Source organism: Callithrix jacchus, chromosome 1 (genome assembly GCF_049354715.1).
Source record: "Callithrix jacchus isolate 240 chromosome 1, calJac240_pri, whole genome shotgun sequence".
Classification (NCBI taxonomy): Eukaryota; Metazoa; Chordata; class Mammalia; order Primates; family Cebidae; genus Callithrix; species Callithrix jacchus.
The window spans coordinates 148,511,360-148,536,562 of record NC_133502.1 but is presented as its reverse complement, the minus strand read 5'-3'; the positions used below and the strand labels follow the sequence as shown (position 1 = coordinate 148,536,562).

The window sequence follows — 25,203 nt, the reverse complement described above, 5'->3', positions numbered from 1 at the left end:
AGTAAGTATATGTGCACCTTACCGAACTTACAGTCCACAGCCCCCAAATTCCAAGATTATGCAGGAGGAAAGCTTAGCCATTGTAGTAAACAATTTCTCCCTAATTGACCCATGCTCTCCAGCTGATTATGATGTGGGCAGTACCCATCCAAGACTATACAGACAACATAACCATGGAGCTGTAGCAGTCTTGGAACATTATCTAGCCTAACTCCCTTGTTCTGTGGACAGGAAACACCACATCAAGGGTTAAAAGGACTTACCCACATTTATATAGCAACTTGAAGGAGAGTCAAGCTTAGAATTCAGGCCCTGACTCCAAGACCTATACCCACTTATGTGGACTCTGCCACATATACTCCTCTTTCCCCACCACATGACCTTGAACTCTGATTGTCAGAAACTGCTGATCTGCCTTGACACGTGTCATTTTGCTGCTTCCAGGTCTTGCTGTCTCCAACTCCCAGGGCTGTTTGTAACAGGAGGCTACAGGAGAAGCTATACTGCAGCTCAATCAAAATATCCATTTATCAATCCATATTTCCAAATATGTTGGTAATGGATCCTTAAAAGGCCCAATGCTAACTATGTAAAGCCAGCTACAAAGCATTACTACTGGCTAGAACCATGAGCATGGCGAGGGAAGGGCCTTTCCTTCGGTGGCTAAAGACTAAAAGCAAGGGCAGCCATCAACTTAGTAGTAAAAGCTGTGAGGAAACTACAGAGAAGACAAAACTGGAGCTCAGCTGGGAAGGCAGCATCTTTAAAAAACATACACAGTGTGACTATAAAATTGCAATTCTATTTTTTTTAGATAAAACCAACATAACAGAATATAGAAATCTAAACAAACATTTCTCCCTCAAAGCAGTTACATCCTTAGTTCCAACAAAACTACCATTGTTGGAAACTTATTTAGAACACCCCTCTTTGGGGAAAAGCCTTAAAAGGTGGTTTATGACCCACATTAGAAAATACCCTTTTAAACACTGGGCTGTTTAAAAACAGAAAATCCATACTCAGAGGATTCCACTGAGAAAATAAAAAAGGTGCTGCTGCAGCTCTCACGGAGGTTTCCGAAAGACCTCTACCAAGTTCTGAGCAACAGCATCACCACTGGAGAAACATGTAGCCTCCCGGGACAGCCACTTTCGATGGGAGGGCATTCATTTGGATAGAAAAGTTCTGTTGTCTGTTTAAAAAGAAAAAAAGTATCAGCCACACTCCTTTATAGTCACACTTGCATTTGATTAAAAAAAATACAACAACAACACTCACACATGGTTCTTGTATGAATTCTAATTAAGAGACATTACATTCAGAATTATAGCACTCATAGTGATAATTTTCAGAAGACTATAACAGCTTCTTTGCCACTTAAGGGGTACAGAGGGTGCAGCTGTTTACCTGAATGAATTCTTAAATAAGTGACTACTACCACTCTAATGTTCCTAGTTGTAACTCTGTTACAGGTTACTGACCGCAAGTCCATGTTCCAGACATTCTTTGCCAACACAGATTAATTACAAGACAGCCACCCCCAAAGTCTTAGGGTGAATTGGGAAAGGGCCGGTTAAATGAGGAAACAGGCCATTCCTTGGTAAAAGTTTGCAGTTTTCTTTCCCAATACATCTTCTTTTTATTGAGAACTTCCATTTTTATCCTGTGTTCCTCCTCTGCCATCTCACACTCTCGCTCTATCTGCTGGATTTTGGCCACATGCACCTCATTCATTTGTATCAGCTGCAGTTGTAAGATGGACATTTGTTGATGGTGTTCTTCCTCATGCATCTTTTTTAAAGCACCTTCCTGAGAGGTTTTGCTCCTGTAGTTTTTATTGGCTGTTATTCTGACAGCTGAACACGAGGGTTCAGGTTGAGAGGTCCCCTCACATACTGGAAAATGTATGAACTCTTTCTCATCATCGCACAGTTCTCTATTTGAAACAGCAAATGATTCTGAAAAACAGTAGCAGAAAACATATATTCAAAGATTTTACAGGCAGAGAAAAAAAAATCAATCCTATTTCAAATGACAGGGTCCCTCATTACAGGATGTATCTAAAATCATGTCTGCTTTGGCCTTCATGTCTACAGGGACCCTGGCCACACTTGTCTTTTTAAAAACCCACAAATCAAAAGCAACATTTTCTTAAGAAATAATGACAAGGGGTTTTGTTAGGTTATTTCTAGAACTTCCAAGTATGGGATCCATGGTCAGAAACCATGCTTATCAAGAACAGAGATCTTGTTACGTTGATATTCTAAATTGAAATGTGCCCAACTCTGACAGTGTAGGACCACAATGCAAAGCCAGTGTGGATCTTCAGATTAGGTTCTCTATCAGTCTCATCACCCTTTGCCAACTTCTCATTTAGCCACGAACACTTATATGTAATCTTTGCAAGAGTGCTAGTGCTGGTTTCTGGTCACAGGTGTTAGCCCTTACCCTGGAGCGCCATCTTATAAATGTTCTTCCTTGAAAGATGAGTCACATTCCCTGGCTTAACTGCCTCACATACCATTTCTCTTTACTCTCCAGCACTGCCACTGGGGAGTTATCAATGTCCCTCTTATTTAATCTCTCCCTGGTACTTGACTATCCTTGAAATTTCTTTCCTCCATTAGCTTCTAAACAATAACTCTCCTAATTTCTCTAGAGCTGCCTTCCTCTCTGATTGCTCCTTCTCAAGTCTTCTTGATGTACTGAGACTCTCGCTCTACTCACCTGTTACCTTTTCATATTCTCCTGGGAATTCCTGTCTGTGGCTCTGTTCTTAATCCATCCTAAGTAAACTCATAACCTGTCCTGACCTTTCTTTCTTGTCTGACTCTTCCAAATGACTTGCACAACCGTCAATCCTACCACAAGCTATTCACATCCTTTATAAGATGCTTTTTTCATAATTCTGTTTCACGGTTCCCTCTGCTTAAAGTTAGGCTGCCTGTCCCTCCACTTACTATAGTCTTGTTTTTTTTTACTTTCCCTCAACTCCTACTCGTTCAACACTAATGCCACTTGCCCTGTGAAACCTCAGCTGTCTCCTTTATATGTACTCTTCTTTACAACACTTAACACACACAGTATTGTTTCGGCACCACGAAATCCTTTTTTTTTAATCCTTTGGTACCAGTTGCTTAGTTTGGTACACAATAGATGCCTAGTAAATGTTTACTGGATGAACCCTTGAATATAAAGGGAAGAGAGTATGGATGCAAAAGGATACCACCTGTGGTAGATGCTATGTTTGCCCTGATTTTTTAATAGAGCAGTAACATTCATGTCAATTAAGGGAGTTTCAATAAGGAAACCACTAACTCCACTAACCCATGGAGTCTTCTAGCTGTGACTCTAAGGCTTTCTTGAGAAGCTTTACATTTCCAATAATGAGAATCATCTCCTTGGAGAAAAACAATGCCAATTTATTAACAGAGTTGATTACATGATTATGTCCACTCTATTATTCTGGAAGATGGGATGCTGCGAATTTTAACGGCTACTGGGGGAAACCTAATTGATAATACCCTGTTAATAAAAGGAAAATGGCTACTGTTTAATTATTCCACTCAAAGAGGTAAAGTAGCAACCATAACTAGTCCCTAATTATGACTAAAGAAAACGTAAAAATCTTACTTCTGGAAGAGAAGGTTAAAAAAAAAAAAAAAGAAAGAGTACCTCTGTGCCATCCAGAAATAATGAAAATGTCTCCTGGAAATCTTTCCTAGAGACAGCTCTGGCCTCACGTACATGTTCTTCCTTCATGCTCCCATCACCTCCTGGGCCTATCTCTGGCAGAACACTTGTGAAAACTGGCAGTTTACCTCCCTTTCAAGTCTCTGAGTACTTTGAAGACAGAAACTGCTTCTGCTCTTCCTCACGCAGAATCCAACACAGGGCCTGGCATAGTGCTGGGCATGTAAGAAATGTGTATGGGATGAATCACCTGCAGTGGGTCACATCCCTCTCAACATAGCCCAACCATGGGGAAGGAACAGTGATCTGTGTGGGTAACCAAGACAAAGGACAAAGGAATGGGAGAGGGTGAACACCGAGAATACAGCCCTCAGCTGTGAGCTTCAACTGCAAAGAGCATTACCTCACCTGTTTCCTTTCTCGTTTGGGATCTGAAAATGTCTTCTTTGAAGACTGGACACATTAGACATTTTGTGGTAACTCTAGTCTCTTTTCTCTTTGATTTCATTTCAGGGGATAGTACTGGATACTCCTCTGAGTCCTTAAAGTTCATCCCCTCATAATGCTGCTGTCTTGCCCAATTTCTTTAGTTTCTTTTTTTTTTGAGATGGGCTCACTCTGTCACCTAGGCTGAAGTGCAGTGGCATGATCTCAGCTCACTGCAACCTCTGGCTCCCAGGCTCAAGTGATCCTCCCACTTCAGCCTCCAACTAGCTGGGACTACAGGCATGTACTACCATACCTGGTTAATTTTTTGTATTTTTGCTGGAGACAGGGTTTCACCATGTTGCCCAGGCTGGTCTCAAACTCCTGAGCTCAAGCGATCTGTCCGCCTTGGCCTCCCAGAATGCTGGAATTACAGGCATGAGCCACTGCACCAGCCTCTTCTAGTTTCTAAATTCTCACTTTCATTTCAACAATTCCAGGCGTCAGGTACCTGATGATGACAATGATGATGACAGCACCCACTGTTTTTTGAGCAGCTAACCAGGTCCTAGGCTAATGCTTTATAGCATTACCTCATTTAATCCTCACCCTATGAAGGAGGTATTATTAGAGAAAACCAAATACAATATCCAAGGTCACATGACTAGTTGAAAGAAACAGGATTCTAATCTAAGTCTGTATGACTCCAAAATCCAACTCAACCACTACAATACTCAGCCTCCGACTCTTCCACTTGTTCAGCTGATCACTTATGTATCTTAAAATGCAGCCTCCAATTTGTATCCACCACAAAACCATCTCTTATTAAGAATATGGGTGTGTATCCTGCATTTTGATCTCTAAGTTTCTAGATCTGTGAACATAAAGACAGTATGTTTGTGTCTAGGAGCAGAAAAATGACTCTTCTTTAAAAACTATTCCTTGGCTGGGTGCGGTGGCTCACACCTGTAATCCCAGCACTTTGGGAGGCTGAGGCGGGTGGATCACGAGCTCAAGAGATCGAGACTATCCTGGTCAACATGGTGAAACCCCGTCTCTACTAAAAATACAAAAAATTAGCTGGGCACGGTGGCGCGTGCCTGTAATCCCAGCTACTCGGGAGGCTGAGGGAGGAGAATTGCCTGAACCCAGGAGGCGGAGGTTGCAATGAGCCGAGATTGCGCCATTGCACTCCAGCCTGGGTAACAAGAGCGAAACTCCAAAAAAAACAAAACAAAACAAAAAACTATTCCTTTTGGTTTAAATGTGTGCTAACATACAAATTTTAAAGGAAAAAAAGGCAGGCCTCTTAAGAAGACTCTGGAAGAAGATAGGGCTTCAAACTAGTGAAGCCCAATGGTATAGTTAAGTAACTTTCACACACATATTAGTTCCAATGAATAGAAACTACTGTTCAGATGGGAAGAATCTTCTCTTAATTGGAAAACGACTAGCCTAGGAATGGCACTGTGCTGCAAATATACACCATGTAATCTCTCTCCAAGGTAAAACAAAGCCACCTGAAGGAGAAAACAACTCAATCTTACGCAAAAAGGGTAGGAAAGTCCAGCAGATTTCCTGGGATCTGGAAAGCCAAGGGGATATTCTTTAACTTGGACAGTTGGAGAAAGTTTATTATTAGCAGGAAAAGCCTACTATGACAATAAAAGAATGGGAAGGAAACTGCAAACAGGCCAAATCCCAGATATAGGAAATAGGGCTGACTGGGAAAGTGGATAAATAAGATATGTGGATGCATGCTATGGCGTATAATACATTAACTAAAAGAAAGAAACTAGACTTACACATTGCAAGGGAACTGATCTTTTTTTTAGATGAATTCTGGCTGTGTCACCCAGGCTAGAGTGCAGTGGTGTGATATTGGCTCACTGCAACCTCCACCTCCCAGGTTCAAGCAATTCTCCTGTCTCAGCCTCCAAGTAGCTGGGATTACAAGTGTGTGCCACCCTGCCTGGCTAATTTTTATAGTTTTAGTAAAGACGAGAGTTTTGCCATGTTGGCCAGGCTGGTCTTGAACTCCTAACCTCAGGTGATCTGTCTGCCTTGGCCTCCCAAAGTGCTGGGATTACAGGCATAAACCACGGGGCCCGGCCTAGGAATTGATCTTTAAAACAATATTTTAAGTGAAAAAAGCAGAGAAAATGGTATCTCTAGCACTAATTTAATCTACATAAAATTTAGAAGAGATGCACACAAAACACATGTAAAAGAATACACAAGCACATTACAATGATTCAGGTGCAGGAGAAGAGAATGAAAGAATGGAATAAAAATATAAGAAACACATAACTAATACAAAAGAAAGGTTTTTCACAGACCAGAGAGCCTGGTGTGCCAGGGCTGAGGAAATGTAACTCAGTCCTCTGGTACCAGAGTTCTTACCCCAAAAGATTAGGATTGGACTAAATAGTAATAATAATGGAGTTTATTTAAAAAATGTCTGGCTGGATACAATGGCTCACGCCTGTAATCCCAGCACTTTGGGAGGCCAAGGTGGGCAGATCACAAGGTCAGGAGTTCAAGTCCAGCCTGGCCAACATGGTGAAACCCTATCTCTACTAAAAACACAAAAATTAGCCGTGTGGGGTGGTGCAAGCCTATAGCTCCAGCTACTCTGGAGGCTGAGGCAGGAGAATCACTGGAACCCAGGTGGCAGAGGTTGCAGTGAGCTGAGATAGTACCACTGTATCCCAGCCTGGCAACAGAGCAAGACTTCGTCTCAAAAAAAAAAAAAAGATCTGAACAGTGTTTGAGGGGAAAAAAAAAAGAAATGTTCACAGTTATCAAGTATCACTTTATAGCATAGAATGTGAAATTAAATTTAAATTATCCTAAGACATTTGGGTGCCACTCCAAAGCTTAGTTTTCTTAAATGTATTTCACCTTTGGTCATTCTAGCCTCCCAGCCACTCCTAGCAAATTCTTTTGGCTCCCTTAGTTGGTTCTGCACACAGTTGTCCTCAAAATAATGGAAGATAAGTGCAAAGTCAAATTATCATACATCATAAAATCTGCAGGGTGTAAACTGTTTTAACATATTTAAGAAGGAAATACTGGGGTTTTTTTTTTTTTTGAAAATATTAATCTATTCCTAAGTGTTATACTTAAGTTTTAAGACTAGTATGTTCAAATGCAGATGGACACTTTCAGAAAGTCACTACCAAAGCTAAGTATATCCAAGAGACAGTGATCAAGATGACACAGTTGAAACTATCTCATACCAAAAAGTAGTTGGAGAGAGGCCTCTAGTGGAATACTACTAAGGTCCATCCTGTTTAACAGTTTTATCATAAATTCCAACAAATTTCTGAATACCTAATTCTGTAACAGGCACCCTGTAAGGTGTTGGAGCAGTACTGTCCAACAGAAATACAATATAAGCTATTTATATAATTTTAAATATCCTCAGAGCCATATTAGAAAACTAAAACAAAAAAAAGGTAAAATTTATTTTGGTGATATATTTTTAAATCCAATATATCTAAAATATTATCATTTCAACGTGTAACTATAAAAGTTATTTCATGATTTTTTTTACATTTTTTGGTACTAAGTCTTCAAAATGTGGTGTGCACAATTATAGCACATCCTAATGTGGCCTACCCACATTTCAAGTGCTTATTAGCCTCATGTGGCTTGTGGCAACTGTATTAAACAGCACAGTGTTAGAAATACAAAAGTCACACATACACATTCCTTATGTCAAATACACAAGATGTAATGAGGGCCATAACCCTATAGCAGATTTTCCACCTTTTTCCCACCAAGTCCAAGAAAGAATGATTGACAATTCCAGACTTCTTTTTCTTTCTTGAAAGAAAACTGAAATGCAAAATGACTGAAATGAACTCAAAGTTGTTTTCATTGTAAAGAAAGAGTTCCAGTACCCTACCTACTAGTATTAACAGATTTCCTTTGGACACATTTCCCAGGTGACAAAGCACCAAGGTTCTCTACCACCCTCCAGATGGGACCTAGACACAGGAGCAAGGAGCATTTGACTGTGCTTTAATAACCACCAGCAACAAGGGAAGTCCCCAGTGTCATCTATGTATAAACATCCAATTTAAAATAAATCCCTTCACACTTGAATCACTATTAAATGGCACTACAAGGAAAACACTGAGAATCTACCTTTATTCCCTTCTTGCTGAAAATTTATAAATTATGTTTATGAATAAATAAATTACATCATTTCTTCTAAAAAGAAAGAGAAAAAAAATTGTGAGATGAACTTTCCTAGATCCTACCCCAGAATTTGAAAATGGGGAAATAAGACTGTCTGGGTCCAATACACAATAATCCAGATCACAGGTTTAAAAAATAAACAGAAATCAGCTCACAACAGCATGTTCCCCAGCAGTATCTCCCAGTGAACATAAGCAACATAAAGAGAAGCCCTGCTGATCCACTCCTTCCATCCTCCACAGCCTCACAGAAGCTAAATGGCTCTGAAGCCAGCAAGATAGACAGTAACTCGCTGAAGCTATCATCATCTCCAAAACAAGGACACCATTAATTAGCAGCGGGGAGCCGTGCACTACAGAAGCAGCAATGAGGAGAGATAATCGAGAGTTGGCAGTGTCCCTATGACCTGTCTGCTAGGAGGTACCCTGGCTTGGGAGCTCCAGGATGAAAACCCAGACAGAAGATTCATACACTGGAAATTAACGAATGAGGTGCATAACATAAACCACTATGGTTACCCAACTAGCTTCCTGGACTTAACCTTGGTCAAACGATCAGTAAGCAAACTTTTGATTGTAATTTGCTTCTCCAGGATTGTCTGCCTACAGGACAGAAAAAAAGGTGCTAATCAAAAACATGTATTTGATGCAGTTGATAATTATCTTTTCCACTCTATACAGATAGCATTCCTGGCTTTAGACTACTTCTTGTTACTTTTAATTAACAGGAGCCAGTCCCTCAGAGTCAGTCTACTCTAGAGAGACTGACAAGTGAATTTCCCTTCCTGCAAGCTGAGAACCAGACTCTCCTGGGGAAGTGCTTGCTGGGTCCTCGAGGTACCTTATGAACAATCCTCTGTCCCCCACCAGGAACCATTTTCTGCTTCGGTTTCTTTCCTCTGCAAACTGCAAAGAGCACCTCACTAATAACAACTCCATTAATGCATTATTAGTTAACAGATAACTTATTTTTCTTTATGTTTAAGTAAAAATAAAGTCTCTAAGAATGAATTTTTACATAAACTGGCTACTTCCTGTCTGAAAAGCAGGAATTTCAGGAAATTTATCAATGTGCATTTCTACCCTACTCTTGCCTAGAGACATCCCCTAATTCCAACCTTTTGAAGCTATGACACACTATCATTGTATCCTTCATTATATGAGTGTTTTTTTCCCTTAAGAATTATGTATGACATCTTCTTCACTTTTTAATGAAAGTATACTAAAGTTAATTTTCTTCAGAGTTTCTCAAGATCCCTAGGGTACCACAAACCAAAACTGTGGATCACAATATTACAATGGCTAAAAATGCTGGGTTTTAATCTGGATGAATGCTAAAACAGGTGTTTATCATATTAGTCTCTGTAATTTTTTTTTTAAGTTTGAAATAGTTCACTTTCTTAATATGGCCATTTGAGTGGCCTACTGTGGTGCTGTGAACAACATAAGGATATCCAAAAATTTTTTTTGAAAAAAGTGAAATTGAGTAGATGAATATAAATCTTCATAAAAATCTCCTTAACATATTTGAGATAGGTTGAGATAGGCAACTGCAGTGCCTCACTAATAACAACTCCATTAATGCATTATTAGTTAACTGATAACATATTTTTCTTTATGTTTAAGTAATAATAAAGTCTAAAAGAGCTAGCACAATGATGTAAACAAGTATTTTTGTTTCTATATACTGTATGACTTTTTTTTTTTTTGAGACAGGGTCTCACTCTGTCGCCCAGGCTGGAGTGCAGTGGCGTAATAACAGCTCACTGTAGCCTCCACTTCCTGGACTCAAGTGATCCTCCAGCCTCAGCCTCCCGAGTAGCTGGAACTACAGGTGCACACTACCATGCCCAGCTATCTTTTTCTATTTTTTGTAAAAACAGGGGTCTCACTTAGTTGCCCAGGGTAGTCTCAAATTCCTGGGCTCAAGCCATCTTCCCGCCTCAGCCTCCCAAAGTGCTGGGATTACAGGCGTGAACCTCTATATGACTCTGAATGTCCTATATAATCCTGAGATTTTGAATTAGGAAAATTGAGTTTGATACAAAAGTTTCGTTTTTAGAAGTTCCCTCAAAAGGGGGGTTTTAAAATTAAAATGTCAAACAGGTACCCCGTGAAAGCATGCACACTGGCATCAGGAACAGATACCTTGGGCCACCGCGTCGGGGTGGTATTCGGGCTCCTCCTCCGGGGGGCTCTGCAGGAAGTAGAGCTGCTCCGGAAGCATGCTGGCGATCTTCTCCTTCCCTAGGACGTGAGTACTCAGCAGCGGGCTGACGCTCCGTTTCACCTTCTCTCTCCTTTCATGGGCCATAATTTTTTTGGTCCGAGCCTTGATGTTCTCCCAGCACTTCTTCAGCTGTTTGAAATCCCGCAGGGACACGCTCGGCTGAGAGTTGTATTCGTGGGCCAGCGCCTGCCAGGTACGCTGCTTAAGGGCAATAGTTCGCGCATCACTTTTCTTACATTCCAGCACATATTTGTACTTTTCTACTAAAGCCAGCAGGATGCTCTTTTCCAATTCTGAGAAGTATTTGGCAGGCTTTATAATTTCGTTGTTTTGCATTTTCCACTATATTTCTTTTGGCCGCTAACTATCCTGTAAAAAAGAAAGTTTGAAGCAATGATTACCAACTCTAGCAAGAACAATACCCGCAAATCACTGAAGCTTAATTCCTGACTTGATTCCCTGGTCTGAAATACAGTACTTTCTTTTCCATTATTGTTGAATTATGATATTCAGGACTCAGAAAAATATTTAGAAATATACTAGGAATGGGGTTTTACCTCAAAGTGGATTGTTGTGGCCATACTGGGACTATCTGGTATATAACGGCAAAAAAAAAAAAAAAAAAGAAAGAAAGAAAAAAGAAAAGAAAAAGAAAGGAAAGAAAAGTTGAACATTTATAGAGAACTCTGATTTCTTAATTTATTTTTCTTTAATGTTAGGGAACTGATTATTCCCCCCAAATCATGTTAGCCAGTTTTAGAACTAAACAGCTTTCTCAAAGTTTTGTCACAGCTGAGAACAAGAGAAGCCATCATGTAATCAAATATAAAAGATGATGTACAGCTGGGTGCAGTGGCTCACACCTGTAATCCCAGCACTTTGGGAGGCTGAGGCAGGTAGATTGCTTGAGCCCAGGAGTTCAAGACTAGCATGGGCAACATGGCAAAACCCTGTCTCTACCAAAAAAAAAAAAAAATAGCCAGGTGTGGTAGCACGCATCTGTAATCCCAGCTACCTGGGAGGCTGAAGTAGGAGGACTGCTTGAGCCCAGGAGATCGAGGCCATAGTGAGCCATGTTTGTACCACTGCACACCAGCCTGGATGATAAAAGGAGACACTTTCTTAAAAAAAAAAAAATGATGTTTTCATCATTCTGTGTCATGTACCTGGAGCAACCCCAACCTCAGTTTCTTCATCTGTAAAATGAAAGGTTGGAGACTGTGATCCCACAAGTCTGAGGGCTGCTTTTAAAAATCCTAAATAAACAATGTATATAATGTTAGATGTAAAGGTCCTAGGCACTTAGACACTGAGTCCAGTGTTCCTCTTTACATCCCCCAAGTCTTTTCCCCACTGAGAGAAGTAAAGGTCAGAAAGGTGACGTGGATTGCACAAGATCACAAAGATGGCAACACGGAAAGTGCAGAACTTGGACTGCCCTAGGAGTCTGGTATTCTTAGAATCATTCCACAACTGTCTCTCAGCCTCTCGCCTTGGGTGACTCCAAATGACTCCACTATGATTCCCGTAAGTCACCTTGTCATCCTCCACAGTGCTGAGTCAGCATCTTTCACACAACAGGTGCTTAGTGAATGTCTTATTCCAGTGAAGTGTATGAAATCTGTGTGTGCTTTAGGACTCCACACTTTGCCCACATCTTTTAATCACAGAGAGTTTCCTATAAAATTAACTTCTCAAATATGTTACATCAAAAACATAGCTAATCTATGCTGACTGCAGCAATAAAGTAAGCATTATTGGAAAGGGCCAATGTATTCCCAGTCCTTCTTACATTCTCCAAGCCTCTGATTTCTCAGAGTAACAGGCAAGCATCAAGATACTAATGAGGCAGTCCATTTAAAACTGACCAATCGTGTCAAAAAATTAGGAACCAACTTGAAAAGATTCCCACTAGCCAAAAATGGTGTCATTTGAAATCAAAGGTCATGGGTACACAAGGATTAAGTTACTTTCTCAATCTTTGTATGTTTCAAAATTCCATAATAAAAAATTAGTGGGGGGGGGGCTGTGACTTTTAAATTTATGGTACACTAATTTTAAATCACACTATTTCCAGCCAGCTACTCACACACTATGCCTAGGAAGGGGTTTCTGTAGTTGTGGATGGCTGAAATCTGTTTGACTGAGACAGGAGAGGACTGGGACAGATCAGAGAACCTTTAAATTGAGGCCAAGGAGTGTGGGCTTTACATGAGGGTGATAGAACCTGCTCAGGGTCTCTCACTCTGCACCACCTCATCCTAAAAGTTGTCATTACTAGAATGAAGTACTAGGGTAACCTGTGTCTCCAAATACTAGGTACCCTGCTCTACATTCAAACTGGACACATCAGGTATCAGAGACTGAGAGGTTTAGACATATGTCAAAGGTGGTTTGGCCCTCAGGTCCTGAGCAAAGCTAAAAGAGTGGACATTTATCTTTGGGGATGTGTCCCTATAACGCTAAATTCCCATGCTCGTGCTTTGATTATGTTGTTCTAATATCCATACAATGATACCCAATCCAGGATCCTTTTTCCTCAAAGGTCCCAAATTAGTTTTTTACCCTCATCCATATTTCCATTCCCTATAAATCAATGTTCCCCAAACTGAAATTTATTAACATACACCCTGTACAATATTATCTCTTCTATATCATCTCTGTCTGCCAAGATATCTATGTCCAACTTTACTTTCTGTAGTTTTTGTTAGGAAATGAATAGACACACTGACTGTTCTTAAATTACACAGCTCGCACAGCAGATTCTGATCCACTTCCCCAACCTCAACCAACGCCTCTGCTCCAGATGTCAATATGCCAACTTTCCCCACTCCTAAGAATTGCTGCTATAAGGATTAAGAACTCTGATTCATAAATGAAAAAAGTATTACTCCCTATTTTGTTGTTGTATGTGATGCTACTTTACATATACATTATATTTGTATATACACACACTTTCCAAATAAATATCTTTCTTCTATCTTATTTCTTCAAGAGAAATTCCTAGGACCGTTGCACCAAAAGATAAAAACACTTAAGACTTATGTTATATCCCCAACTTGTCCTTGTAAACTAGTGCACCAATTACATTTCTAGTAACAGCACATAAGCATATCCATTTCCCTATTTCGTTTTTTTTTTTCTTGTTCTGTGCCAACTGTGGAAGTAAAAAATGTCACTTCATCGATTAATGGTATATGAATTTCAGCTCTGAGGTAAGCAAGCCACACTCTGAACAAAGGTCCTGTGATCCTTGGTGGGACTGAAATTACATGGAATGAATTTCAAGCAATGTAATTCTTCCTCACGATGTGTGCAGTACCTCTAGCTGCCACCGGGTGGTAGTGGACTTGTGGGGAGTCTAAATTTCACAAAGGCTCTTGCCCTACATGCGGCCAACTGAGTCTCAAAGTAACAATAATGATAGCAATAATGTAACAGCAGATAACTTTTCTTGAGCCCTTATTGTAGGCTAAACATAACAAATATTTAAAATGCACAATATCATTTTACCCTCCCAAAAACAGCCTCTGAGAGCATTTGTTATACTTGAATGTTTTCTGTTAAAAAATACATATATATACATGCACATATATGCATACATATATTTACATAAAGTACCAGAAGAAATTATACAACTGCTCTCAAAAGCAAATATTTGCAATTACCAACACCTGGGGACCATTAATAGCCTATTAAGTAAACTGTTATTTAATCACTAGCTAAGTAAATCCAAAGTTACCAATTTACTTTGCTTAATTTCGTAGAACAGCAGAGTTCCTTGGGCCTTGTGGTTGCATTCTGCCTGGTTATAAAGGGATTCTGATACAAGGCAATGTAACCTAAAGGTTCCTTATGGATTCTCAACAGCCTTGTGAAATAGGCTGCTTGTCTCCTTTAACCAATTACTATTCCCATTTCCCAGATAAGAAAACTGTGGCTCTTACTCTGGTCACACAAATATTAAGTGGTCTGACTTACTCCAATGCCCATGCTCCTTAGCTGTCTTGTTTCAGACCTAGTGACAGCCTCTATTCCCCAGCTCAAAGTATGGCCATTAACACTCTAATCTAATCAGCTGGGAAAGGGCCCAGGGTAGGGCAATTTAGGTGGGGTGTATCTCCATCTATTGGCTCTTTCCCCACTCATTTCCCTCCCTCCATCATCTTTTCCCACTTTCAAACTTAGGGCCCATAGTCCTCCCACATGTACCTTCCTCACTCTAACCAGAGCTCTGAAATAATTTCTGCCATGATCCAATAAGACTGTATGTTTGGGCTGGGCGTGGTGGCTCATGCCTGTAATCCCAGCATTTTGGAAGGCCAAGGCAGGTGGATCACCTGAGGTCAGGAGTTCAAGACCAGCCTGGCCAAAATGGTGAAACCCCCATCTCTACTAAAAATATAAAAATTAGCTGGGTGTGGTACCACATACCTGTAATCCCAGCTATTCAGGAGGCTAAGGCAGGAGAATCGCTTGAACCTGGGAGGCAGAAGTTGCAGTGAGCCAAGATCAAGCCATTGCACTCCAGCCTATGGCTTAGTAGCAGAGTGAGACTCTTTCTCAAAAATAATCATAATGACTGTATGGTTGAAGAATAACTGTAGAGATCTTACAGAGCTTTAACATGCATGGTCCGTGCCTCGGGAATGCTGGCACTCCACCTAAGCATGTAAACAAATACTTCCCAAAGTAAGAGATCTCCCCAGCAAAGCTTATTAATGCTTATTAATAGAAACTTTGAGACTCAAAAGCATACTCTAGCTTAAAACTATTCAGCAATGTCCATAATTGGTTACAGATGACAACATAACAAGCGTTCCCTGCTGCCTCAGCTTTTATTAGGAAAGGAATAGCCTTCCATGTCCCCCAATTCTGCTCAGGAGCCATCATCTCTTGTGTCTGCTGTTCTGCTAGACAGTGTGTGACCCATTCTTATGCAGGACTGTAGGGCAACATGGAGGCCAGTGACCCTCACAAAGTGGGTTCTCAGTAAACATTTTATAAATGTAGACATTTTCATACAGGCATAAAATAGCCTACCGTGCACACGGTATCATACATGACAAAACAGTACGTTAGATGCTGCATTAGCTGGGTGCGGTGGAGTGCCTGTAGTCCCAGCTCCTTGGGATGCTGAGGGAGGATGATGACTTGGGCCCAGGAGTTAGAAACTATAGTGAGCTATGATTGTGCTTGTTAATAGCCACTCCACCTCAGCCTGGGCAACATAGTGACACCTCCATCTCTTAAAATAACAAAAGGTACATTAAAGTAGAAATGGTCAAATAAAATAGCAAAATCCAAATGAAATGGAAGTTCCCCTTGGGCTAGGCAAAGACCCATAGATAGGCCTAAATAAAAAGGCACAATTCCAATACCCATAGAAGAACAAAAAGGAAAAAATTAACGCAATTTCAAAACACTAATATTAAACCACCAGAAACAGTAATGCATACATTTACTATCCAACTTAAAACAAAAATCCATCTGATTATAGACTAAATATTTGTGTCCTCCGAGATTCATGTTGAAGCCCTAACCCCCTAGTGGTTGTATTTGGGGACTGGACATCCGGGGAAGCAATTAAGGTTAAATAAAGTCATAAGTATGGGGCCCTGGTGTCTCTACTTAGTGCCTTTTTAAGTAGAGACACCAGGAAGCTGGCATGCCCCCCACCCTTAATGGCTCACAAAGAGGACAAGGTCATGTAAGAACTCAGCAAGATGGCCACCACCTACAAGCCAAGAGAAGCAACCTCAAGATGAAACCTACCTGCTACACCTTGATCTTGGCCTTCTCAGCCTCTAGAACTATGAGAATCCAATTTCTGTTGTTTCAACCACACAATCTGTGGTATTTTATTATGGCAGCCTGAGCAGACTAATATACCATCTAGTGATTTTTTTTTTTTTTTTTTTTTGAGACAGAGTTTCGCTCTTGTTACCCAGGCTGGAGTGCAATGGCGTGATCTTGGCTCACCGCAACCTCCGCCTCCTGGGTTCAAGCAATTCTCCTGCCTCAGCCTCCCGAGTAGCTGGGACTACAGGCACACGCCACCATGCCCAGCTAATTTTTGTATTTTTAGTAGAGACGGGGTTTCACCTTGTTGACCAGGATGGTCTCGATCTCTTGACCTCGTGATCCACCCGCCTCGGCCTCCCAAAGTGCTGGGATTATTGGTGTGACCCACTGCGCCTGGCCCACCATCTAGTGAGTTTTAAGTCCACCAAGGGTGAAACTAAATCCTAAAGTCTGAGCAAAGACTAGAGAAACTTGTCAACATTTCATGTTTCTTACCCTTTGTGGAAACAGTTCTTTGAAATTAATATTCAGAATGGGTACCATGACTGAAGAGCGTGGCACTGGAAACTCAGACTTCAGGATATTAATGGACTGCTGATCTTAAAGTAAAGTGAAATGAACCAAGACACTGGATGCAGAAAACCTGAGCTCAAATCCAGACTTTAGCCCTCACCCAACCATGTGACTTTGGACAACCGATCTCTAATACTTCATCTGTGAAATGGAGTTACTCGCCTGCCACCCCGACCCTGCCCCATTCCCTCTGCACAACAGTTCCACAACATGAAGAAAGAAGCACAGACTAGAGCTTCAATCACTTTTAGTTCTTTCCACTCTTCCCACCCACATTAAACTGCTTCCAAAAGTAAAATAATGCTCTGTGTGTTTGTGTGTATGTGTGTGTATATATATATATGGGGTGTGTGTGCGTGTGTGTGCGTGTACACACAGTTATCGGCTCTTTATTTCATACACACACAATTCAACAAATATTAATGAACTCCTGCCAAAAGCTCAGCACCATTCTAGAGTATGTGGGAGATACAGGGACAGGCTGAACTCTCCAGCCTAGAAAGAGCGCTGACATGCACAAACTGAGAGGCACGCTGAAACAGACACCAGAAGAGAGGACAAAGAGCCTTGAGCACGCAGAGGAGGGAAGAGGTTCACTTGCATTCTTCATGAACAAGAGGACATTTGAGCTAGATCTTTAAGAATGTATAGGATAAGAATGGAGAGAGTTGAAGGAGATCATCAGATACATAATTGATAAGAAAAGGCCCAGACTCTGAGTGGGGATGTTATTGGAAAGGAGGAAGTACACACCAAAGTCCCTTCCCCTTCCTCTTCCCCTCCCCCGCCCTTTCTTTCTTTCTTTTCTGAGAAACAGAGTCTAGCTCTGCTGCCCAGGCTGGAGTAGAGTGGCGTGATCTCAGCTCACTGCAACCTCCACCTCCCAGGTTCAAGCAATTCTCCTGCTTCAGCTTCCCAAGTAGGTGGGATTACAGGTGCCCATCACCACACCCAGCTAATTTTTGTATTTTTAGAGAGATGCAGTTTCACTGTAGGTTGGCCAGGCTGGTCTTGAACTCCTGACCTCAGGTGATCCAGCCGCCTGGGCCTCCCAAAGTGCTAGGATTACAGGCATGAGCCATCACACCCAGCCAAAGATTGTTTCAAAGGAAGAAATGAACAGGATGTATATGTGTCCACAGAAGGGTAGGGGGATCAACAGAAAGCAGAGGCAGGGAGTATATACAAGGATTAACCGAACACCTACCCTGCAGGCATCAAGGAGAATAGTATTCCTTAAAGTCAAGGAGATCACAGACCAATGAGGACATCACAGTCCTGTGAAGACATAATGTACCACGTGCATTGTGGGACAGGCTGGTGCAAGGCAGTGTGATAAGCACAGTGACAGAGATGAGCCCAGGGACATACTCCAAAATTGGGGGGAATCTAGAACAGGAACCTTAATTCCCACTTGAATAGACTGAAATTAGATTAGCTTGAGAACAAAGCAGGGCCACAATGTGGGAAGGAAGGACTTAAAGAGCATATTCAGAAGTGGTGGGTGAACCGAAGGACATGTGGCAGCCCTCCCCACAAGCAAGGCCTGGCAAGTAACAGGCAATCCGTTTGCTCTAAAGAGAGAAAAGCTATTTCCTACCCTGGTCTGTTGCCTGTCTCCTGACTCAACACCTCAAAAATAGCATTTCTTTTAAACCACAAAGGACTTGGGCAGGGTGTGACGGCCCACATCTGTAATACCAGAACTTGGAGAGGCTAAGGCAGGAGGACTTCTTGAGCTCAGGAGTTCAAGACCAGCCTAGGCAACAAGGCTCCATTGCTATAAAAATTAAAATTAAAGAATTAGTTGGGCAAGGTGGCATGTGCCTATAGCCCCAGCTACTAGGGAGGCTAAGATTGGAGGATCCCTTGAGCCCAGGAGTTTAAGGTTGCAGTGAGATATAATCATGCCACTACACTCCAGCCAGTGACAGACCCTGGCTCCAAAAATAAAAGGAAGTATCAGAGGTTAAAGACATGGGCTTGGACCCATGGCCTCAGATCCCAACCCCACCACTACTTCTGAGAGTGGAGCTTTAGAAAAAGAAAAAATAAAAATAAATTTTAAATAAGGACCTCAATTTAATCCTCTCACTTTATAGTTGAGGAAACAGGCTCAGAACAAAACAGGGCTTCCCTGCAACAGAGGTTACAGGGCTGCCCTAGTAACAGAGGAGGGTCTGAAATCAAGCCTTCATCATTTGCTTTCCAACCCCTCTCCTAGCTCTCCCACTTCAGAACCCCCTCACCATCAAGATGCCCTTTTTGCTAGGTATCTTCAAGCCTCCCCCACTGTACCATTTGAAAACTCCAGGGCACTGCTCTCAACTCTGTCATTCATTTTGTGACATTTGTCTTGGCATGACTTCTTTACTTGCTGTCAATTCCTCATCTCTAAATTAGAAAGCTCAAGGGGGTATTCTCTAAAGTCCTATGCAGTACTGTTCATCGGCATTAGCACTGCCATTAAAATGGTTTTTCTGCAACCTGATTTCCACAGTTCACTGCCAAAGACACATAGTTGGTATTTTCTGATTATTTGTGAGGCTGGTGGAACTACTAGCCAATGAAAGAGAGCATTACAACAGAATGAAGTGATCTCAGCACTTTAGATGACCTTGCTATTTTGTTTAAGGCCCATACACAGGTTTAACTGTGCAAGTTAAGCAGTTCCAGGTGAAATGGCAAAAGCAGGTGATCTGATTTGTTGGCCACAGCTCCTCGAGAGTGCCTGGTGTACATCAAGCACTCAATAAATATTTGTGGAATTTGTTGCCGTAACCAACCTGCTTGCCATTTGCATTTTTTCACTAATTATTGCTAGATGTTTTATTATTTTAAATTTCTCCTCTTACAAAGGATTTATCATAAAATAATCGTCTCCTTCTTGCAAATATTATTACAGTTCAAAGGAGGTAGAAATGGCAATGTTTTAAGAACCTCACTACCACTATGAGGTATGAATCCCTTCAGGATTTCATTCTATCCAGAGGTAAGAGTAATCACACGATACTCTTACATGCAGACACATGTACATACCTGTCTGCCCAGGATGGCCACTCACCGAAACCCTCTCTCCCTCTCCACCTTTTTTTCCTTTTCAGGAGTTTTCCAGTCAAATCTAGCACTGAACTTGCTTCGTCTAATGCATTACCTCTCTACCAGTTTTCCACCCACTCCAAGCGGCCATGTAACTAGGAAGTGTTTATTTTCATCATCTGTGCCTGAGTGTGACTGTGTGCATGCAGAACTAGCCTTCTGTTGGAAGCCCGGGCTCCCCCACTTTCCCACACTCACAGTCCCCTCTAAACCAGATGAGAGTTCTTAAAAGTCCTGACCCCTTCCTTCCCTTCCCCCACACTCCATCTTAAACCATCCCCACCCACAGCTTCCCTGAAATGCCTTTGGAATCATTATTAAAGCATCTTCCACAGAAAGCACTGCTGAAAAACAGAAGGTCCCCTTCTGTAGGTGTTCCCACTCCAACCTGCTTCTTGTCTACTAAGTGCACTCTTCTCCACTCCCACCATTTCAGCTACAACCACCAGCTCTCAAGTCTTCTCTAGGCCAAGGGTACCAAGTATTTACCTCTCGCAGCACTCAGAATTACTCTGCACTGAGATCTATCCATCTTCTAAAGGCTCTCCCTATCTGACGGTGAGCTCTGAGGCAGGGAACTACATTTTATTTGTATCTTTAGCACATAGTAAATTCGCAATGTTTGTTTAAAAAAAAAAGTTGAGGGGGGACCCAGACACAGTGGTTTACATCTGTAATCTCAGCACTTTCGGAGGCCGAGGCAGGAGTACTGCTTGATGCCAGAAGTTTGAGACTAGCCTGGGCAACACAGTGAGACTCCATCTCTAAAAATAAAAATTTAAAAATTAGCCAGGCATGATTATCTATAATCCCAGCTACTTGGGAAGCTTGAGATGGGAAGATCACCTGAGCCCAGGAGTTCGAGGCTACAGTGAGCAATGATTGTACTATCATACCCCAACCTAGGTGAGAGAGCAAACCCTGTCTCTTTCCAAAAAAAAACAGGCTTGATGACTGTAATCCCAGCACATTGAGAGGCTGCGAGGTGGGCAGATCACCTAGGTCGGGAGTTCGAAACCAGCCTGACTAACATGGAGAAACCGTGTCTCTACTAAAAATACAAAATTAGCCGAGTGTAGTGGTGCATGCCTGTAATCCCATCTACTTGGGAGGCTGAGGTAGGAGAATAGCTTGAACCAAGGAGACAGAGGTTGTGGTCAGCTGAGATGGTGCCATTGCACTCCAGCCTGGGCAACAAGAGTGAAATACCATCTCAAAAAAAACAATAAAGTGGCAGTGTTGGGAAGAACCTCTCTTCCAAGCCCCAGCCTCTCTCCTTAGCATCAAACACATTTCCAATCATCTAGAAACCATTTCTACGCCCCATCATAGGCATCTCAGAAAACTCCCAATTCTCCATACCCAAAAACAAACTAATTATTCCCCTACACCAAGATCTCCTGATTTCTGATGATGTCAGCCACATCAACCTGGCTTCCCAAAGCAAAAGCATCAGTGCAATCTTCAATCACATGCAACTAATTAACAAGACCTATTGTTACCCCAACATCTGTTCCCTCCTCTCCCATTCTCACTGTCCACTTCTGAGGTCAGACCTAATCTCCAAAATGATCTCCCAAACTTTCAGCCCTTTTTCCACACAACTACAAGGGTCTTATTAAAACGCAGTGATCAAGCCACAGGCCTCCTTGTAAACCTCAGATGTCTCTCCCATTGCCTAAGTGATAAAAGTCTAAACTCCTCACATGGCATTCATGGCCTTTGTGGCTCTGGCCCTGATTATAGCACTGCCTCCAGCCCCTTATCCTCGCCATGTATTTTTCAACCTAACCAGACCAAACTCACCTTCATGCCCTTGAATCTGCTGTGTTCTGATGTTCTGATACCTCTGTATACATGTGGTTTCCTTTAGCTGGAATCCTTTACCCCAAGGCCACCAAGGGCCCATTTTCAATCTTTTTTTTTTTTTTGGAGATAAAGTCTCACTCTCAAAGTACTGGGATTACAGGAATGAGCCACCGTGCCTGGCCCATTTCCAATCTTCAAAGCGCAACTTTCATGTAATTTTTGTGAAATCTTCCTCAATTAATACTCAGTCTGTTATGCTTATTTTCTTCAAAACAGCTTCTTTCTAACATGAATTTGAAGCAGCTTACAAATTACATACACACTGCAACTACTTTTTTTTTGAGAGAGAGAAAGAGAAGCTACTATCAGGGCAAAGATAAGACAGAGGTAAAAGAGATCAAAGCTAGGTGGTACAGGAGCATTCAAAACCTGTGTCATGGCTGGGCATGGTGTCTCATGCCTGTAATCCCAGCACTTTGGGAGGCCAAGATAGGCAGATCACCTAGGTCAGGAGTTCAAGATCAGCCTGGCCAACATGGTGAAACCCCATCTCTACTAACACTACAAAAATTAGCCAGGCATGGTGGTGGCCGCCTGTAATCCCAGCTACTCGGGAGGCTGAGACAGGAGAATTGCCTGAACCCAAGAGGAGACTGCAGTAAGCCAGGATCACACCACTGCACTCCAGCCTGGGCAACAGAGTGAGACTCTGTCTCAAAAAATAAGAACAACAAAAAAAAACCTGTGTCATAAGGTCTCATACTCATCTTGTTAGCTATAGATTGGCCCTGAGTTCTCATTGGCTCATAATGAGTTACTCTTCTATGAGCTTGCTGCCAGTTGTACATGACTGTACTGTATGTAGCACTTCCCATATTTTTTGCAATTTGCTCTTTGCGTCCATCTCCCACACTGGACTGGGAAATCCCTAGGGAAATACATAATTTCTGAGTCATTGCTGTATCCCCAGAATGTAACACATGATTCAGCACACGACTGGAGCTCAGCAGACATTTGTTAAATGAATGTTATCACAGACAGGGAAAACAGTACTAGTGCTTGTTGAACTGTATGCCAGATACGTGAAAAAACATTACTTACCCTCACAAAAAATGTACGAAGCTAACAAATGGTTCAGCTAGGATTCAAACCCCAAACTATCTCTCCAAAGCAATTGCATTTCCAACTATGCATGGTTTTCCCTACCTTCACCATCGCTACATACCCACATACTCTCTGCTTCAATGCCTGGTTAAAAACAAAACAAAACACTCTTCTCCCAGACGTCTTTCCTACTCGCTCAGGACAGGAGTATCTGAGTCCAGCCCCTGATCTTCCACAGTATGTGAAATAGCAAATCATCACAAACCAGGAGAGGAAAGGGTACCCCTTTGGTAGCTGAGAACTGAATAGCCTGCTGGGTATTTGCAGATGATGGGGTGAAGTCCTCAGCTCCTCCTTCTCCTGCCTTTCCCCACAGGTGCAGTACCTGGGCCCTTCCTCCCTCTCTCTTCCTTCTTCAGGATCCAAAGCCTTTTAGTTCTCCCCATTCTAAACTGAAACCCAAAATAATCTCCTCAGGCCCATTACTTCTCTGACTCAGTGAACAGTATTGAAAATGCACTTCTCCATTATACTAGTGAGGCCTTTGTATTTTAAGCATCTCATCAAACATTAGGGCTGGCAAGCATCCCGTGTCCTGAAACACAAGAATTTTGTGAGAAGCAATAATGGCATTCTAGGAGGCCCCCACAATCACCTCACCCTCCATCAATCTGAATATTTTTCGCCTGGCCTGAGAGTAAAAAGAGACATCCCTCCCCATCCCCTGACCCAGCAGCCTTCCTCCCCCAGCCCGAGTCTCTAAGGGATGGATGACAGCTGGCCAGCAATCCTGGTCCAGAATGCTACAGGGGAGGGATGGTGAACCCTGGTGCCTTCCTCTACATCTACCAGGACTTCAGAATCCTTCTTCTCCCCTCAGTGCACCCATGTCTCTCTCTGTCCCCAAACTCCCACGGCCGTCCTTAATCCTAACTCAGAAACTGTTTTTGAATTAGTATTCAGCAATTTCCTTGGAATACAACAATCTTCTCTGACATGCTGAAAGGCACACTCTTTAGCCCTGATATTATCCTCTCTTCAGTTTTAATTGTATGATAAATATATCCCTGCATCCTATAACCACTCTCCTCGATACTGCAGGAACGTCTGTAATCTTAAATGTTATATCACACCTAAGAAGTACCTAATCTCCTGAATCGGTATAGAGAGACTAAATTCTTCACTATTTCGTATTCCTAAATAAAGATTATTGATGCAATTTACAGTAACTACCTCATACCGCCAGTGTGATGATTCAGTGATAATTCACGCCAACTGTTTAGTACCTAGGACCTGGTACACAGAAAGTGCTCAAAATTTAGCTGTTATTATTTACATACGTTATATTTCACAATAGTACCTGAGGGTAGATATTATACCACGCCCCCCCCCACCCCCGCCTCTAATTTACAGAAACAGTAGCCCAGGCTCGGAGTAAAGGAGCTTTCCCAAGGTCAGTCAAGCAAGGATGTGATGCTCAGCCTTCATCCAGCAAGTAAGGGACCCCTCCCGTTACACTCGGGACAGGGGAGGGGGCACTGGGGGTCTTAAAGGAGACAAGTATGGAAAAGCACCGAGCACAGTGATCAGCACACAGTGGGGACGCTGGGATGGGAAGACCGCGGTACTGCGGGTCACCCACAAGCAGCTCCCTGAGCCCGGGAGTCCAAAGCCCACCCCACTCCCCACCCTGAGCGCGCCACTGAGTCCCCCAGAGGCCCGCGCCCCGGGGCTTTGTAGGCAGCAGGCCTGCCCTACTCACTGAGTCCCATCGCGGCGCGCGGAGGCGGCCGCTCGGCTCCCGGCCTGCAGAGCGGGGGTCGCAGCGGCGCGGCCGGAAAGCCCGCCATGCCGGCCCCCAGCCCGCGGCCCCCGCGCGCCCAGCCCGCACCCCCCACCGGCGCCCCCGCCCCGCTGCGGCCCGCCCGGAAAGGGAGCCTCCTACCTGCAGCGGCGGCCGCGGCGACCGGGGGAGGGGCCGGCGAGGCGCGAGTGCGGGCGGCCTGGGCTCCTCTCTCAAGCAGTGCGGCCGGGAGGGCCGCGGGCTCCCGAGCGCCGGGCGGCGGCGGCGCGCCCCCGGCCGGCCAGGCCCCGCCGCGCGCGCCGCGGCCACAAAGCCCGGGCGCCGCCTCCCCCTCGCGGATCGCCAGCCGCCTGCCAGTCCGTCGGCGCCGCCGAGGAGGGCGGGAGCGCGGTCCCGTGCCAGTCCCCACTTCCCAGAGCTGCGGCGGCCGGCCTCCCGGGGACTGGGGTGGG

The 25,203-nt window shown here is 43.0% G+C and overlaps 1 protein-coding gene across 1 annotated transcript; it reads right to left on the bottom strand.

Moving 5' to 3' along the window:
* Positions 1–1,281: 1,281 nt before the first annotated feature.
* MSANTD3 (Myb/SANT DNA binding domain containing 3) lies at positions 1,282–25,025 on the bottom strand. Its single transcript, XM_009000289.5, has 3 exons — positions 24,893–25,025; positions 10,476–10,926; positions 1,282–1,958 (listed from the first exon to the last, which is right to left on the bottom strand). Exons 2-3 carry the CDS (start codon positions 10,891–10,893, stop codon positions 1,549–1,551), a joined length of 828 nt encoding a protein of 275 aa, XP_008998537.1. The 5' UTR covers positions 10,894–10,926; positions 24,893–25,025; the 3' UTR covers positions 1,282–1,548.
* Between the last annotated feature and the right edge of the window lie 178 nt (positions 25,026–25,203).

Coding starts and splice junctions, on each gene's coding strand:
- MSANTD3 (XM_009000289.5), bottom strand. CDS start 10,893: ATGCAAAACAACGAAATTATAAAGCCTGCCAAATACTTCTCAGAATTG. Junction 1,959..10,475: donor CCCCGACGCGGTGGCCCAAG/GTATCTGTTCCT, acceptor ACTGTTTTTCAG/AATCATTTGCTGTTTCAAAT.